The sequence below is a fragment of the Microcebus murinus genome, chromosome 20, assembly GCF_040939455.1.
Source record: "Microcebus murinus isolate Inina chromosome 20, M.murinus_Inina_mat1.0, whole genome shotgun sequence".
NCBI classification, from domain to species: domain Eukaryota; kingdom Metazoa; phylum Chordata; class Mammalia; order Primates; family Cheirogaleidae; genus Microcebus; species Microcebus murinus.
The window spans coordinates 19,545,686-19,561,468 of record NC_134123.1 but is presented as its reverse complement, the minus strand read 5'-3'; the positions used below and the strand labels follow the sequence as shown (position 1 = coordinate 19,561,468).

Sequence of the window (15,783 nt, the reverse complement as noted above, 5' to 3'; positions counted from 1 at the left end):
AAAAGGCTGTTGGATTAGCTAGGAAAACTTTATTTTGCTCCATGAGTTCAGGGAGCTCACACATATGGACATGCACACACACACACACACACACACACACACACACACACACACACACATACACATAATACTGCTCAAGTCCTAGCCCCTGGACATAGTTTTGGGGCCAGAATTCTGCTTTGGGCCCTCCTTGCTCCATAGTTTCTTTCACTGCAGGCTGGGGTCCCAATAGGTTTCCAGGAAGCAGCACCTTCACACTTCCAGGCCAGGACCCTTGCTCAGTCCCAGTGCCTGCACCAGGTCATCTCCAAGCCCACTCTTCAATGTCCGTCTCACTGCAGGGACACAGAAAGGTTAGAGGGGGTTGATGGAGTTAAGGTGGATAGTGGGCTTGTGGAGGTTACTCACAAGACTTGCGGTTGCCACGTGAACGCTTGCGTTCCCGAGCAGCTAAGGCACGAGGACTGCTCTTGGTCACTGACTGTACCAGTAGGTCCATGATCTCATCTGATGTGTCACTGGGTAAACTGGAGCCTTGAGATTCTTCTGAGGATGCGGTGGAAGGCCCCACTACTGTGGGCATCACTGGGGAGCTGCTCTGGGCCATGCCTGGAGGAGGCCACATGGGAGGTCAGGCCAAGGTGGCCCTAGAACACATTCCCCCCGTGGCTGCAGGTCTTACCTCTGCTGCGGCGGCTGTGTGTGGTGTCCTCAGGCTTGCTCGTCAGCAGACTCTTCATACTGGCATGACTGTCAGCATCACCCCGGCCTGGCCCACTGCCCACAGCCACTGGGACGGAGGGGTTGCTGGGGACCTCCCCAGCCACACCCGAGAACTTCTCTGTCTGGAGAGGGAAGAAGGATGAGCTGGGAGTAGTACAGGAAACCATGGGGGTGGCAGTCAAGACCAAGACCTGGAAGGGCATCCACCTCAGTGATCATGCGTCCCCGGGTCTTGTTGCGCTCACGGTACGTGGCCCGCTTCTGCTGCTGCTGCAGCACCCGTTCCCGGCAAGTCCGATACTCCAGTGCAAACTCCCGCAGCGTGTGGCAGAACTGCATGACGCGCACCTCTTGGGCTGCCTGCGGGGTGTAGCCCAGGTAGAGCAGGAAGGCATGGAACCTAGGCAGGCCAGAGTGGGAAGGGATGGTGAGTTCTGCTTGACTTTTGAGGAGGGTGGTGGCAGTCCTGCCTCTGGCCCATGCCCCTACCTGTTGCAGACACGGCGGTGCACTACCCTCAGCATGGCAACACGGCGGGCACACTGGGCCAGGAAGTGGGTGAGGCGGGCACGCAGGGCTGGGGACAGTTCATGCTTGGCCAGGCCTCGAAGACTCTCCTCAGCTGCCCGGCTCCGGCGCTCCAGTTGCCCCAAGTTCTCAGTCAGCTGCTCAAAGTCCACCTGGGAAAGCAAGAGGGTGCACATGTTGTTCCTGCCATAGATGAAGATACTGCCTGAGGCTGCCTCTGTGCCAGGCTGGCCAGCCTGGGTCCTAGGGACACAGCTGAGACCTAGCTCCTGCTCTCCAAAAGCTCACAGTGTAATGCAAGAGACAGACAAGTCCATTTGATCCAATGGGGGACAGAGGTTTCTTGGAGCAAGGGGCAGCTAAACTGAAACTCAAAGACTGGGTAGGTGTGGCCAGGCCAAAAGAGGAAAGAGTGTTTCTGGGCACAGGACATTGCTCACACACCTGTAGCCTGAGCAAGCTCTGGGGAGCTGCCCAAATCAGAAGTGGGAGGAGCAGGGCCCAGGGATCAGCGCTTCCTTGTACCCTGGCCAGTCTTAGTTGAATCTCTGGCAGGTGCTTACCTTGGCACAGCGGGTCAGGGCAGGGATTTCTGAGTAGAGGTCGGAGGAATCAGGCCGGGTCTGGAGCACGAGGGTGCAGAGATGGTGCAACAGCGACTGCCGACGGACTGTGTCCTTCACCTCTGACACCTTCTCCAGGTAGCTCAGCTCAAAGCCATTGCTCTGAAAGGACCTCATCTGAGCCTTGCCCTGGCTGGCTCCAGAGCCCTGATCCCCAGTCCTCATGAGCTCTCACTCACCTGGGAGCCATTGAGGAAGTTGCCTACAGCTAGCAGGGTAGCCAGGATGCAGCGGAAGGTGGCATTCTGTACCAGCTGTTCCATGCCCACTTTCAGGTCAAACAGTGGCTCAGCAATTTCCTGGTGTGGGGGACAAGGGACTCTCAGCCTACCTGGTCATCATGCTCACCTGTCCCCACTGCCTCTCCCACTCCATGACCCAGGTACCCGCTCCATGCTGTCATAGTCCAGCTTGAAGGCCCAGAGTTGTAGGCGGGCGGCCAGGCCCCCAATGGAGGCAAGAGTCATCAGGAAGTTCTCGGCTGGGCCCAGGGGTATGTCAGGGTTGGCCAGCTGGGCTTCCTCGATCTTCTGCCGCTCTTCCTCCGTGGGCATCATGGTCAGTAGCTTCTGAGGATGTAGCCACCACCCCACATGGGACCCTCAGTGCAGGCCTGAGGCCTCAGGCATTGGTCTTAACAACCCCTTCCCCAGGGTCTAGGGACTCTAGGGACTCTGCTCTGCAGAAATGCCAAGCCCATGCCAAACACTGGAAGGACAGGAAACGCCACTGACCAAAGGAGAGGGCCAGCCACCCCCCACCTCCCTCCTACACACATAGATGGGTATCCCTACCTCAATGCCATCCTTGCTGACAGCAAACTCATCAAAGTTGAGCAGGGCAGCCTTAATGACATGCACAGGTGGTAATGTTGTCAAGCCAATGTTGATGGCATTGCTGCGCTTGGGGTCCAGCACTGTGGTCATTGTCCGGCGGCCCTCACCAGCTTTCTGCAAGGTTGGGGGAAGGGCAGTGTGATTCACTGGGCAACAATCTATGACGGCACTCCAAGGTCCTCTAAATGGCCAAATGATCCCATGAATCTGGGATGTGTAAGGCATTGGGATGAAATTAGATTCTAGTTAAGTCCCTGCTGATTCCTTGTTAAGAGATATCAGACAAGCCCCTATTCCTTTCTTTTTTTTTTTTTTTTTTTTTTGAGACAGAGTCTCACTTTGTTGCCCAGGCTAGAGTGAGTGCCGTGGCATCAGCCTAGCTCACAGCAACCTCAAACTCCTGGGCTCAAGCAATCCTGCTGCCTCAGCCTCCTGAGTAGCTGGGACTACAGGCATGCACCACCATGCCTGGCTAATTTTTTCTATATATATTAGTTGGCCAATTAATTTCTATTTATAGTAGAGACGGGGGTCTCGCTCTTACTCAGGCTGGTTTCAAACTCCTGACTTCAAGCAATCTGCCCGCCTCGGCCTCCCAGAGTGCTAGTCCCTATTCCTTTCTTTGCCTCAGTTTCCCCAGATGGGAAATGAATGACGAGCTCCAGCAGCTCAGACCCTTGAGCTATGATTCCCTCCCACCTCCACTGGGGCTACTGGGAAGATCAGTGCATTTTACCTTGGAGGGCAGCACATCCTTGGCACGGGACTCAAACAGGTGTTCCAGCCGGGCTGTGTCCACTGAGACAGGCTCCAGTGAGGCCCACAGGGTGGGGCATGGCCCAAAGCGGCTTCCAGAGCCTCCACAGCCCCCAGCCAGCTTCAGTTCACGCCAGAAGAGTTTTACTGTCTTCCTCTTGGTGGGGAGGGCTGGGCCGTCAGTTGCTGAGGGGGGAAGAGGGGCAGCCGGGGGTGGAGGTGGTGGGAAGGGGCCCTTGATTGGTGGGGGAGGTGGGGGAGGTGGAGGTGGGGGCCCTCCAGAGAGCAGGGGCAGTGTGTGTGGTGGGGGTGGGACCCCTTCCACGGCTTCCACAGACTCCATGTTCAGCATGTCCTGGTCTTCATCTTCCCCCAGATCTGAGAAGTCCAGGTCCCCAATGCAGAGCCTGGGTACACGGGAAGGGATCTCCCGAATGGGCTCAGCCTTGGGGCTTGGTGGTGTTAGTGGCTCCTTGGGCTCTGGCTCAAGGCTTCGCTGGGTCCGGAGCAGGACTCGGGGGACAGGGCTCTGGGGTGTTCTGGGTGCAGGGGCTGTCTCTGGGGAGTCCCACAGTTCCCGGATGTCTAGAAAAAGGGAAGAAGCTATCAGTGTTATGCCCTTGGTGGGGCAATAGAGCAGCAGGGGTGGATTCTGCCCACTGACCTACTCACCTGGGTGTCCATCGGCCTCATCGGGCATGGCCTCAGCCAGTGTCTCTGCCCGGCCCTGGGCCAGTGCAGCCTGCTTCTCTGTTTCTGCTGCTGCCACATTCTCCAGGAACCGGGCTCTGAGGGCGGGTACTTGTCAGTGATGGTGTCTGACATAACCCAGCCCAGGTGCACATGCCTTGCTGAGCCCCTGGACACTGCCCCAAACTGCAGGCTCACACAGACACACACAGAACAGTCCATGCGCCGAGCAGGCCCAGAACCTCCCCCCACCCTAGGCCAGCCCCTGTTCAGTCCTCCACATCTAGAGAGGGTTACTACCAACCCAGCATTCTCAGATGAAAATACCAGGAGAAGTTCTACTTAACATCCAACTTGTAACCTTGTTGCTGTTCATGTCCACTGTCCTGATTCTAGATAAGGACCTTTAGAGCAGGGGAAAGGGACAGTTATCCCGATGAGCACTTCAGCTTTCCCTCCCGTGGCATGTCTGGCAGCTTTTGAGAACTACAGCCTATGCCTAGAAAAGGGCCTGGCCCTCAGTTTATGTTGAAATAATGAATATGATCCAGTGTTTCTTTTCTGGCCCCTCCAGCCTCTGTCGGCTGTCAGTCCCTGACCTCCCCTCAGCCTTAGGTTGTCCTACCCCACATGGCACCCTAGATCCTACCTGCCCCATTCCTGAGCTGAGGACATGGAAGAATAGGCCCCAGGTTGGGCATCTCCAACTCCATCTCTGGTCTAAGCTGTTAATGTGTCACTATCAAAGCAAGGGACTACTATGACCCCACTGAAGCATTCCTCAGGGCTTAGTCCTTGGGTTACCAAGAAGACATAAGTCTTCTTATGAGACTTCTTATGAGAGGATGGGCCTGAGAATCCCCCAGCTCTGGCTGCACTAGGCATGTCAAACCCCTGCCAGGGGAAGCAGTGCTGAAGCCCTAAGCACATGGCAGGCCTGCAGGCTGGCCTCTGTACTTACTCCAACCTGGCCTGCCCAGTAGGGGACTGGGGGACAGGTGGGCTCTCAGGGGCCCTGGGTAGGGGGATAAGAGGAAGAGATGGTAACTATGGTGCCAGTTCCAACCCAAGGCCCACTTGCTCATACCCACACAGAGCTGGGCAGTGACATTAGGGGTTCCTTCCCAGCCATGGTGGGAAGAAGAGGGGGTGGGGGAGACATGACACAGGGGAAACAGAGGGGAGAGACAGGAAGCAGGACAGGGTAACATAGAAGACAAAGACTTCTGTGGTCATTTCATCAGCTGAAAAAAAAAAGACAAAGAGCAGAACAAGAGTGACAGAAACAGAAGGATGGGGGTAGAGAGACAGATGACAAGAGGCAAAGGCGAGCAGAATGTCAGAAGGAGATAAAGATAAGCCGTAGGAGGAGGAGGTCCAGTAAGAGCCGACCCCATGTCTCAGCAGTCACTTACCAAACGGGAGCAGTTTGGTGAAGTCTGGAAAGAGAGAGAGAGAGAAAGCACGCGTTTGGGCAGAGGAGGCTAAAGGCCTGTGGAGGGGTGCAAAGTGGAGGGACAGTTGGAGAAAGGACTCCCAGAGTGGCCTCTATCTCCCTACTTACTTGTAGATGCTCCTCTCACTGGAGCTGTCAGCTGAGGATGCCACAGAGATGGTAGGAAAGAGGTTCACTGAAGTGCTGAGGCCAGACGGAGGGCACACAGGGCTGGTGGTGGAGCCTGTCAGCTGGGTCGGGCTGGTGGGAGAGGTGGGGCCTGTGGGGCTAGAGGTGGGGTCTGTCAGCAGGGGGCAGGGCCAATGGAGAAGGAGGTAGAGCTGGGCCTGCGGGGCCTGCATGCAGACAGAGTCAGGCCTGGCAGATCCATCCCACGCCATCCACTGAGGCTCTTACTTACCTAGGTTCCGGGGTACGCACCGGACAGCCCCCGCCTTCAAGAGATCTGCGGCTCCTTTTGCCCTCCTCCGAAGAAGGCTTTCGCCGCTCCCGCCGCCCACCCATGGCTGCAGTCTCCTCGATGTCTCCATCCTCCAACTTCAAGGTGTTCTAAAAGAGGTGGGCCAGGACCTGAGCAAGTAGTCAAGGCCCACATTGCTGGGGAACTGCACCTCTCTCTCTCCTCACCCCAGTCCCACTCAGAGCCTGGTGACAGGCCCACCTCGTAGAGCACAAGCTGCGTGCGCAGGTCTACATCAGTGCCTGCAGTGCCCAAGTGGCGCTGGACCAGTGCCTCCATGCCCTGCTGCTCCAGTGCATCGGTCACGTCGTAGAAGGAGTCCTGGTCCGGGAGTGCTGCCAGCGTCTGGAGGGTGGGGATAGGAAAGCGAGTCTGAGGCTGATGAGAACCATGGGTCAAGAGTCCAAGGGCCCCAGAGTTGGCACCTGGTCCTCTCCCACACCTTGTTTATGAGGGTGACAGCATACACCAACAGCTCTGGGTCAGCACCATTCTTCTCCTCCAGGATGGATACCAGATTTGCCCAGGGAAGAGCACCTGTCACATAGAAAGTGTAGCATTCATGGGGGGACAGGTAGGAGAGAGAGCTTGCAAGGGTAGGAGAGGAAGGGACAGTCTCTGACCAGTGGTGCTGGCCACAGAGTTGACTGCACGGATGAACAGCGGTGCATTGTTCTCAGAGTATTCCACAAACACCAGCAGCAGCTTCAGGGCCGTCTTCACCACCAAGCGGGACTGGAGGGAGAGGTTACCACATATGAGGGGGGCTTGAGCCAGACCTGTGCCAGCTCCTACTGTGGCAGAGAAGGGTTCCTGGGGCTCGACTCAGAGAATAGATAGGGTATAGGCAGAAAGACCCTGGCTCCAGATTGAGGCACTCAAGTGTCTTGCATGTTTAGAGGGGCCTCAGACTCACTCCATTCCAGTCCACTTTGCAGAAGAGGAGATTGAGGCCCAGAAAAAAGCAATGGGAAAAGCATGCATGGCTATGTGGAAGGCCACTTACCAGGCTGGCACATAGTGTGTACAGCCACTGCACGGTCTCACTATGGGCCACCACCCCCAGCATTCCATCCACAAAAAGCATCAGCTGGCCCAGTGCTGGGAAGACAGGGATGAGAAGAAGTCAGTGAGGATCACTGGGGCAGAGGTCATGGGGAGGGCTGGGCCTGACCTCGAAGGATGTAGCTCTGGTAGTTGTGGTCGGCAGCAGCACCCACACGGATCAGGCAACTCAGCCCCTCTGAGTGTACAAATTCAGGCACCAGGTCTTTGTCCTCCTGGGGGTACCATGGGGGAGTTTAGGGAGGTGTGGGTTGGATACCCACCCCCAGCCCAACTCTGGTTCTCACCTGGAAGATCTGCTTCAATGAGAAGAGGGAGCGGCGGAGCTCAGGGCCACTGGAGCCATACAACTTTTCTGCAAGGAATAGATGGTATGAAACTCTCAAGGAGACACAGACACACTTTCTTCCTCTACTAGGACAGAGCCACAGCCCTCTACCAAACAATATTCTAGTATTCTCAATACCTGACTTTGGGCACCCCCTATTGTGGTCTAGCTGTGGCATCAGCCCTGGCCCTGGAAGGAGAGGTCAGGACAGGGAGGGGAAGGGGCACATCCAGTCTCTGATCTGCTCTGCCCACTATTGGGCACAAGCCTGAAAGAACATGGGCCAACTGGGCTGGGGGATAGGGGGAGGGAGGCTGCTGGACACTGATGCCCTCACATACTCACCCAAGATGGCGTTGACCCTCACAGAGAGCTGGGTCCGCAGGATCAGCGTGGGCTTCCGCCCTTTGCTGGAATTGAGGAGCCCAATCAACAGCTCATTCCTCAGCATCCCTCCCCCAAAGCCAAAGCCAAAGCCCTCCACATGCCAACCTTGGCCTAGTTCCTTCCTCCCCACTGCTCCTCTAAGGGCCCAAGAGTTGGCCAGACAGGAGGGTTGGAGAGTTGGTGCAAACACAGGTATCTCAGGTATGTGGGAAGGCCCTTCACTCCCATCCTGGGCAGCAGGTAACACAGGCCAGGCTTTGAGATTCCCCCGGCAAAGTTTGCTGGGCCAGAAGGTGACCCATGGCCCACGCTAGACATTGAGTGTCTCAGCTGCTGACATCTAAGCCAGCCCCCTGTGGTGGGGGCAAGGGTAGGAGCCAGCCTTGCCTCCTTGGCCCCATCATCTCTGACCTTATTTCTTCATAGAAGCCTTCCAGCATCTCCCGCTGCTCTTCCAGGGATAGCTCAGGGTCCAGGTAGTATCCAGAGGGAGACACTTGTAGGGCACAGTCCTCCAGCTGGGGGAAAAGAGAACAGCTCTGAGACCTTCCACACATTAGAATATCCTAGATTCTAATTAGTCTCCTTCCCCACTGTGTTCTCTGGCTCTAGGCACCCTACCTGTCTTGCTCCCTGCTGTATCTGCAAAGCCTAGCACAGCACCTGGCACACAGTAAGTGCTCACTAAACAATTGTTGGGCTAAGCAATGCAAATGAGGATGGGAAATGGAGGGAAGGTGGGAGGAAGTTCCTGCCTTCCAGGAAGCTCATACCCCCTTGGAGTGATAAGCTGCAGCCACAGAGCATTAAAGCCCAGAAAGGAAATACTCCTAAGACAGTGAAGAGTGGGGACTGTTCTGAAGACTCCCCAGTCCCTCCAGGCCTCTGGGTCTTTGCTCTCCTGCCCCAAGGGGACTACAGTTATAATGGTCCTAATTGGAGCTCAGAGGTCCCCAAGGGGCCTATTAAAAACCATTTTTTAGGCCAGGCATTGTGACTCACAGCTATAATCCTAGCACTCTTGGTAGGCCAAGGCGGGAGAATCATTTGAGCTCAGAAGTTTGAGACCAGCCTGAACAAGGGTGAAACCCAGAGACCCTGTCTATACTAAAACTAGAAAAATTAGCCAGGCATTGTGGCACACGCCTGTAGTCCCAGCTACTCAGGGGGCTGAGGCAGGAGGATCGCCTGAGCCCAGGCGTTTGGGGTTGTAGTGAGCTAGGATGATGACACTGCACTCTACCCAGGGCAACAGAGTGAGACTCTGTCTCAAAAAAAAAAAAAAAAAAAAAACAAATACAAAAACCCAGATTTTAGGGTCCCAGTCATCTATACAGTAGGACCCCAAAACCTGCATTTGTAACAGGGAGGTATGTGTTCCATCTATGTGTCCACTCCCCATGTTTCCCTCCCGCCTGAGCCTGTCTGTCCTCCCCCCCTCCATGCCAGGCAGGGTACTTGGCCCCTTAAGAAGTACCTCTAGAGAGGGCCTAAGTGAGGTGACTCCAGTGAGTCTGAGAGCGTCACTCTGTCTGCCTCTCTGGGACACCTCCCCCATAGCTGTGCAGGCATGTGGGCTCAGCAAAGTCCCCTCTACTTGAGTGGCTTTGGCCCTTGAGGTAGTTCCTGGGCCAAGGGAGAACCCACCTCTGGAGAGGCTAGGGGTCTTCTAGTCTCCATCTTCCTGGGCAAGTCAACCCCAACATTTGTCCTGCTCTTTGGTCAGCCCTGCCCTGCTCTGGACCCAGCCCAGGGGCTTCCAGCTGCCCTGGGTCCCCTGGGGGATGGGGAGTCTAGCTTCTGCCCTTGCCTCTGTTTAGCACCCCTGCTCATGCCTCGGAGCCTGACCTGGTTCCTTCCTGGCAGTTCAGCCTGTGGGCTCTTTGGTGGCCCCCCCCCCGCCTGGGACATAGGACACAGGACAAACACTCCAGCCTGTTCTGTCCCACTTCCTGTCTGGCTGCCTGCCCTCTCTTGGGTGCCTTGGCGAGCCTGGCCTCTCACCCCTCCCTGGGAGCAGAGTCATCTTCTCCAGGGCCTACTGGGAACAGGCCTGAGAGGGAGTGGAAAAGCCTTAGGGCCGGGGTATCTCATCCAGGGTCAGCTCAGCTGAGGGTAGCCCCACGTTCCTCCTGGTCCCTCTTCCCACACGGTGACTCAGCAGCCTATCCACCCCACCCCCATCCAGGCACAGCCACATCTCCCTCCAGTTTAGACTGGAGGATTCTGGGATCCTAAAGGAACAAACGCCCTTCAGAGCCCCAATCCCCCTCAGGGATCCCCCACATCACACACATAAAGAACAGCTCATTCATTCGAACGTTCACAAACCAGGCTGGTTTTAGGTGCAGAGGACTTAGCAGAAACCAGACACTGTCTGTGCTTTCCCTTCCTTCCAGCCCAGTGGGAGAGACAGACAGGCTTGGCTCAGAAAAAGCTTACAAATAAATATCGAATCACAACTTCCACGGGTGCTAAGAAAGGGAAGTGGCAGAATGCCGTAAAGGTAAACACGGGAGAGGTGATTGTATTGCACCTTGTAACTGCTTACACACCTAGGGACATGGCCAGGTCTGTGCTCATGGCCGACACAGACACAGGCCAAAGCAGCACAGCCACAGAAGGGCCAGGCCCCCCACACTGTCCTCCCTTCCTGCGTGAGCACTTGCACACTCAGTCCCAAACAGAGAACAGCTCTCTCCTTCCAGGACACCTAGGTGCCTACATCCATTTGGGGCAGTGTCCTGAAGGCTAAATGGTCCACTTTCCTCACCTCCTTAGCTGAGCAAGTTTAACCCTCTACCGCTGTGGTGGTGGCAGTGGGCCCTCTAGCCACTTCACCTGTCCAATCCTGTCAGGGCCCCATTTCTGGGCAGGAGGTCCAGGGGTAACAGCCAATTCAATGCCTTCAGGACAATGTCCCCCACCCCCAGCTGTCTGTCCTGGGTGGAGGTCAGGGTTGGGGGTGGGGGATAGGCTAGGAGGGTGGGGAGGGAGACTTCCTGCCGGCAAGATGGTGCTCGTCCCTCACACTCCTGGCCCCTTCCTTAGGTCACCATTCTGAAAGCCAAACCTCTGGGCCTTGTTTCTCACACCCTGGGACTGGGCCAGGCCTGAGTAAGCCCAAACCCTGGTCCCTGCTGACAGTGCCTAGGGACAGCACATAGTATGGGCCCATATCCTTGACTGCTTCCTGGCTCTTGTCTTCCTCACTTCTCTGGTCTATCCCTCCCCCATTCTTTCCAGGCTGTCCCTCGCTTCGGCCTCTGGCTCACTTTTCTCTTGACTCTCCAGGCTCAGGCTTTCCTGGCAGCTCCAAACCAAGTGGTTACTTATGGTTTTATATGTAGGGTCAAGCTTAGGGGACCATGGTGTCTACTTCCCAATATTTTTTATAGCAGTGTAATCAGGTGAGAATGAACATGCCAGGGGCAGGATACAAGAAAGATGGAAAAGAGGCAGAATTACATGCTGAAGGATTTTTGTTTTATAAAATAATTGTTTAACTGCCTCTTTTGTCTCCTTTCTTATAAACACAGAACCCTGTGTTCTGAAGACCTTCCTTGCCTGTTATCATGGGTCTCCAACTAGACTGCAACTTCCTGGATGAGATGACATGGATGGGCATTGGGGAGGGAAATCCACATTTGTTATGCCTCCTCTCAGCCAGGCTCAGTGCTGCCTATTTCATTTGATAATCCTTTTATAGGTGAGGAAACCAAGAATCAGAAATTCAGTGAATTGCCCCAGGCTATAAAGCCAAGAACAGAACCACAGCTAACTAACCCAGACCTTGGGTGGCTGGGCCTTGGAAGTGCTCCAGGGAACCCTAGAGGGGAGGTAGAGTGAGACCTGGGGCCTGCAGGACTGCCAAGGGCTGGAGATCAACCCTCAGCTTTCTGGACTCTGCAAATACCCCAAACTGGTCCTCCCAGTTCCAGCAAGGGAATGAGAAAAAGCACCCCCCCAACCCCCTTCCTATATATACTGAGGTAACAATGCCTATCTCTGCCAGGACCTAGGTCCTAGGGTCCCTGCTAGGCTGCAGCTCAGCTATTCTAACCCAGAATGACTAGCAGACAAGCTGGCCCCAGGGAAGGCTGGGAGGAGGTCGCAATTTATGCCCAATTCCCAATCTTCTACAGTCTCCCAAAGAGACTCCCATATCGAGGAGCTAATGAGCTTAATTCATCATCAGAGAACCCTACTGTCCCTTTAAGAATCCTTAGGGACCCCTTCAATTGGCTCCTATCCTAACAGGTCAGGTTTGCCCTTAAGCCCCCTTGCCACAAGGGCTCCTAAGGGGTAAACAGAGGATAGAGTGTTGGGGTAGGGTCAGGAAACATTCTGGGACAGTGCCACCCCTGCCCTACTCTGATCTTTAGCCACAGCTAGGAAAACAAGGTTGCCAGTAATAACCAAGTTTCTAGGGCTATCCCTGCTGCCAGGAGGAAGGGGCTCCTTTGGTCTGTGCAGTAGGGTCAATGAAGCACCCCAGGTCCCTCTGCCCAGAGCACAGGGAAGTGCACAGAAGTCACTGCTATCCCAGACATGGCAGGGCCATTGGATCTCAGGGAGAAGCTCCTGAGGCACTTTCTAGGAGGGAGGGTGGAACCGGGTAGCTCTGGATTAGGAGATGAAATGGGGGAGAGAGGGACACATTCTCCTGTGGGGCAAGGGCAGGTGCCCGGGTTGGGAAAGCCTCTTGTATAGACGGGGGAAGATACTCCTGAGTTCCTCTGGGGACACTAGGTTTGGCCCATCATACTGCCAGGCTCCCCCTAACCAAGCAGGGCCAGGAGATGAGTCACATACTGTGGCCAGGAGCTTCCTCCTAGACTTGGAGGAAATGAGCAAGGCTTTCTCAGACCTGAAAGCTCTTTAAAAAGGAAGCCCCCAGGGGAACTCTAAGGACTAGGCCGAGCCCAAAGGGTTGTGTGGGTGGAGCCCCAGTGGGAAAGTAGGCTGGCCTCTGTACATCCCCAAGGAGGGGGCAGGGTCTGTAGGGATGATGGGGGCCAGCCCAGAGAAGGAGGGCAGAGGCCACTTGGCTGTGTCCTGTCCACTGCTGGATAACTGTGCATAGGATGAAACAGTGAGTAGAGAACCCCTTCCTCTTCTGCCCTACAGCTTGGGACAGGGATGCCTGGAGTTCTGGACCACCTCTCCCCTCTAGAGGGCTAACCAGGCAGGCCTGAGTCATATCTGTCTCAGGGGCACTCACTTATAGGACCTGGGGAGGAACCATCTGTTGACATTTCCTGCAAGGAGGGGCCCTGTTCCCCCTCCCTCTGCTCTCTGATGTCCTGCCCCTGCCCTATTCTCAGCCCCTCTTCCTCCAGCCTTCTATTCTGGGGCTGTGGTCACAGTTTATATTTGGGAAGAGCACATCACAGTGCATCTGACCATTCCTGGCAGAGCTGCCAGCCCCAGGGAGTCCTGGCTCCAAGGGCTGTGGTAACCTAGTGTGCCCTGCTCCCATATCCCTGTGGGGGAGGGGAGGCAGTCGTGTGGTACTCCAGGTGGGAGAATATGACAAGCGGGAGACCAGGAAGGACTGAGTTGGGGGGGGGGGGGAGTTACATTCTCCACTGAGCTCAGTAGCGTCCTCAACTAGAGAGCAGAGAACAGAGGGCAGAGTATCTGGTGGGTGGGATAGGGAGATGGGTCCTTAAATGAGAGGGAGAGGGGATGGTTCTGAGCTTCTTTCTTGCATTTGATCTCCCAGGCTTGCCACCAGTTGTGAAGAGGGGTATAAGGCCTAGGTCCAGTCCTAGAGTGGCAGGATGGGAAGAATACTATCTTCTCTCTAGTGCTACACCCTTACTCTTCAGGACCAGGAGTTCCAGGAGGCTGGAAGCGGGGAATCCGCTTCAGCTCAGCATTCCTTTCTCTCGGTCCCCCATCCTGAATGGGAGGTGGCTTCCAGTTGCACCCGCTTCTTCCAGGCCCACCTTTGTGTGCCCCTCTGACTAGTATAGTACAAGCGGGGGCTGCCCCAAAACTCTGGAGGTGAGCAATTGTGCTGCAGGCTTCCAGCCCTGGCCTTGAAGCCAGGGTTCTGCCCGGACACGCGCCACTCCCCAGGCCAATAGTCTCATCACCCCCTCCCGCCAGGGCTTGGAGGCGGGGCTGGCTGCAGCGCGAGGAATGCAGGCTGGGGGCCTGGCGCTCGGGGCACATTCCAGGGGAGACCCCGGGCCCAGGGGGCAAGTTTGCGCAACTCGGCACCAGCTGAGGTTGGGAACAGGGGCGGGCACCCCCATCCACTCTCTCTCCTTATCCCCACCACTAGGAGCTGACTGGCTGGCTGGCGGGGAGCCCCGGGGGTGGGTGGTGGGTGGCAGTGCGCCTCCCACAGTCCTGGCCCGGAAACAGAGCGCCGGAAAGGGCTGCTTGCGGGGGGCTGAGGGTGGCGAGCGGGAGGGAAGAGGAGGTAGGGCCGGCCATCTGGAAAAGGGCCTTTTCCTGCACTGTGCACAAGTCTGCTTCGGGGCGGCGGCAAACTAGGGCAGACCGGCGGTTTAAAATTAGCCGGGCCCTCCCTCTCACTTCCAGGCGCGGGCCGACGGGCGGCGGGTGTACGGGGTGGTGGGGACGGTGACTCAAAGGGCTTTTCCATTCGTGCAGCCTCCCGCGCTCGGCGTATCCCGCGCCAGGCCGCTTCCCGGGACTCCCCTCACCCGGTGAAGTCTCCTCAGCCGGCACTCCCCGGCCGAGGCCCCACCTGCAGGGGCAACAGTATCAGGCAGGACCCAATCTAGCTTCCAGCCACCGCTGGAAACCTTGGCCGTCTCTAGTGGCCCGCCCCGGATCCGCCCCTCCTCGTGGCCCCGCCCTCAGCTCACCTGAAGCAGGTGGAAGCTGGTCCCTCCTCAGCTCCACCTCCAGGGTCCGCTACAGCCCGAATAGCTCTGGTCATCCTGCCCAAGGCAGCTACCCTGGCAGACGGGCGGCGAGTGGACCCCGAGCACCTCCCCAGCTGGGCCTCACTTCGAGGGGCAGCCAGGGTGGCGCAGATCATAAGCTTCTATCACTCCTCTTCAGTTTCCCTTCAACTTGAGAGGGGGCCCCCTGCTGGCAAGGCCCCGTGGACGCTGAGACCCTGGCCCAAGACTTTGCCGCAGGAAAGCAGAGCACCCGCTCCAGCCTCTCCCCAAGGGGTACCCTCTACCGGCTTTCATGGTGCCGACCCTGAACCCCCAATCGCCCCAACCTTTCTCCAGCCCCTCTCACCTTGAGCGGCGCCCCCAGCAGGCGGTGCAGCGCGGGAATCTGTGCACCCAGGGGCAGCGCCCCGTCCAGGCTGCAGGTGGGGGCCCGACGCGGTTCCGGGAAGTTGGCACATGCGAAGGGGTCGGTGTCTTCCAGGTACTGCACTCTCACGGTCACCACTGATAGCGGCTCCCCGTCCCCGCGGTCTTCCTCGCCCGCCATGGCTCTGCCACCGGCTTGTGCCGCGCGCCTCTGGGTCCCGGCCCGGCTGCAGCTTCTACTCAACTACACTGAAGCTCTGCTGTTTGCCCGGGCCTGGCGGGACTAGGTGGAGGAGCAGAGCTAGACGGAGGCGGGGCCGAGGAAGGGGGTGGAGCCAAGATTAGTCCCCGAATGCACGCGTGGAGGTTACCGCCGAAGGCGGGGCTTGCGCGAGCCACTCAGAGGGCCCAGTGGGAATCCCGTTAGTTCACTGGCTAGGAGTGCGGGAAAACCCGAGCTCGCGCCCCGCCTTCCCCACGGGGAGGCTTTCTTTTGAGTTTGGGTCGGGGAGGCTGAGTTATCTTTGAGGGAGTGTTAGGGCTGGGGGGCCCCCGAAGTTTCTTTAGTTAGTGGTCGGCCAGGTCTCTCTCAGTTTAGAGATAAGATAGCCCTAATTCCTACGGTTTGAAGGATGAGTGAGTGTTTCCTTCATTTGGGGAAAGCGGTGAAAAGGG

The 15,783-nt window shown here is 56.8% G+C and overlaps 1 protein-coding gene across 3 annotated transcripts; it reads right to left on the bottom strand.

The window, feature by feature from the left end:
* Positions 1–14: 14 nt before the first annotated feature.
* On the bottom strand, positions 15–15,409 carry FHOD1 (formin homology 2 domain containing 1). 3 transcript variants are annotated; one of them, XM_012742488.2, is made up of 24 exons: positions 15,089–15,409; positions 8,264–8,370; positions 7,811–7,875; positions 7,425–7,492; positions 7,247–7,352; positions 7,079–7,173; positions 6,696–6,807; positions 6,515–6,609; positions 6,274–6,417; positions 6,013–6,161; positions 5,721–5,879; positions 5,572–5,595; positions 5,118–5,171; positions 4,139–4,254; positions 3,447–4,051; positions 2,669–2,824; positions 2,261–2,443; positions 2,054–2,173; positions 1,815–1,976; positions 1,213–1,403; positions 931–1,123; positions 683–845; positions 409–609; positions 15–335 (listed from the first exon to the last, which is right to left on the bottom strand). In XM_012742488.2, exons 1-24 carry the CDS (start codon positions 15,287–15,289, stop codon positions 253–255), a joined length of 3,552 nt encoding a protein of 1,183 aa, XP_012597942.2. In that variant the 5' UTR covers positions 15,290–15,409; the 3' UTR covers positions 15–252. The 3 variants fall into 3 exon arrangements, with proteins under 3 accessions (XP_012597942.2, XP_012597945.2, XP_012597943.2); XM_012742491.3 differs by lacking the exon at positions 15,089–15,409 and adding an exon at positions 14,701–14,855; XM_012742489.2 differs by lacking the exons at positions 5,118–5,171; positions 5,572–5,595.
* Positions 15,410–15,783: the final 374 nt, after the last annotated feature.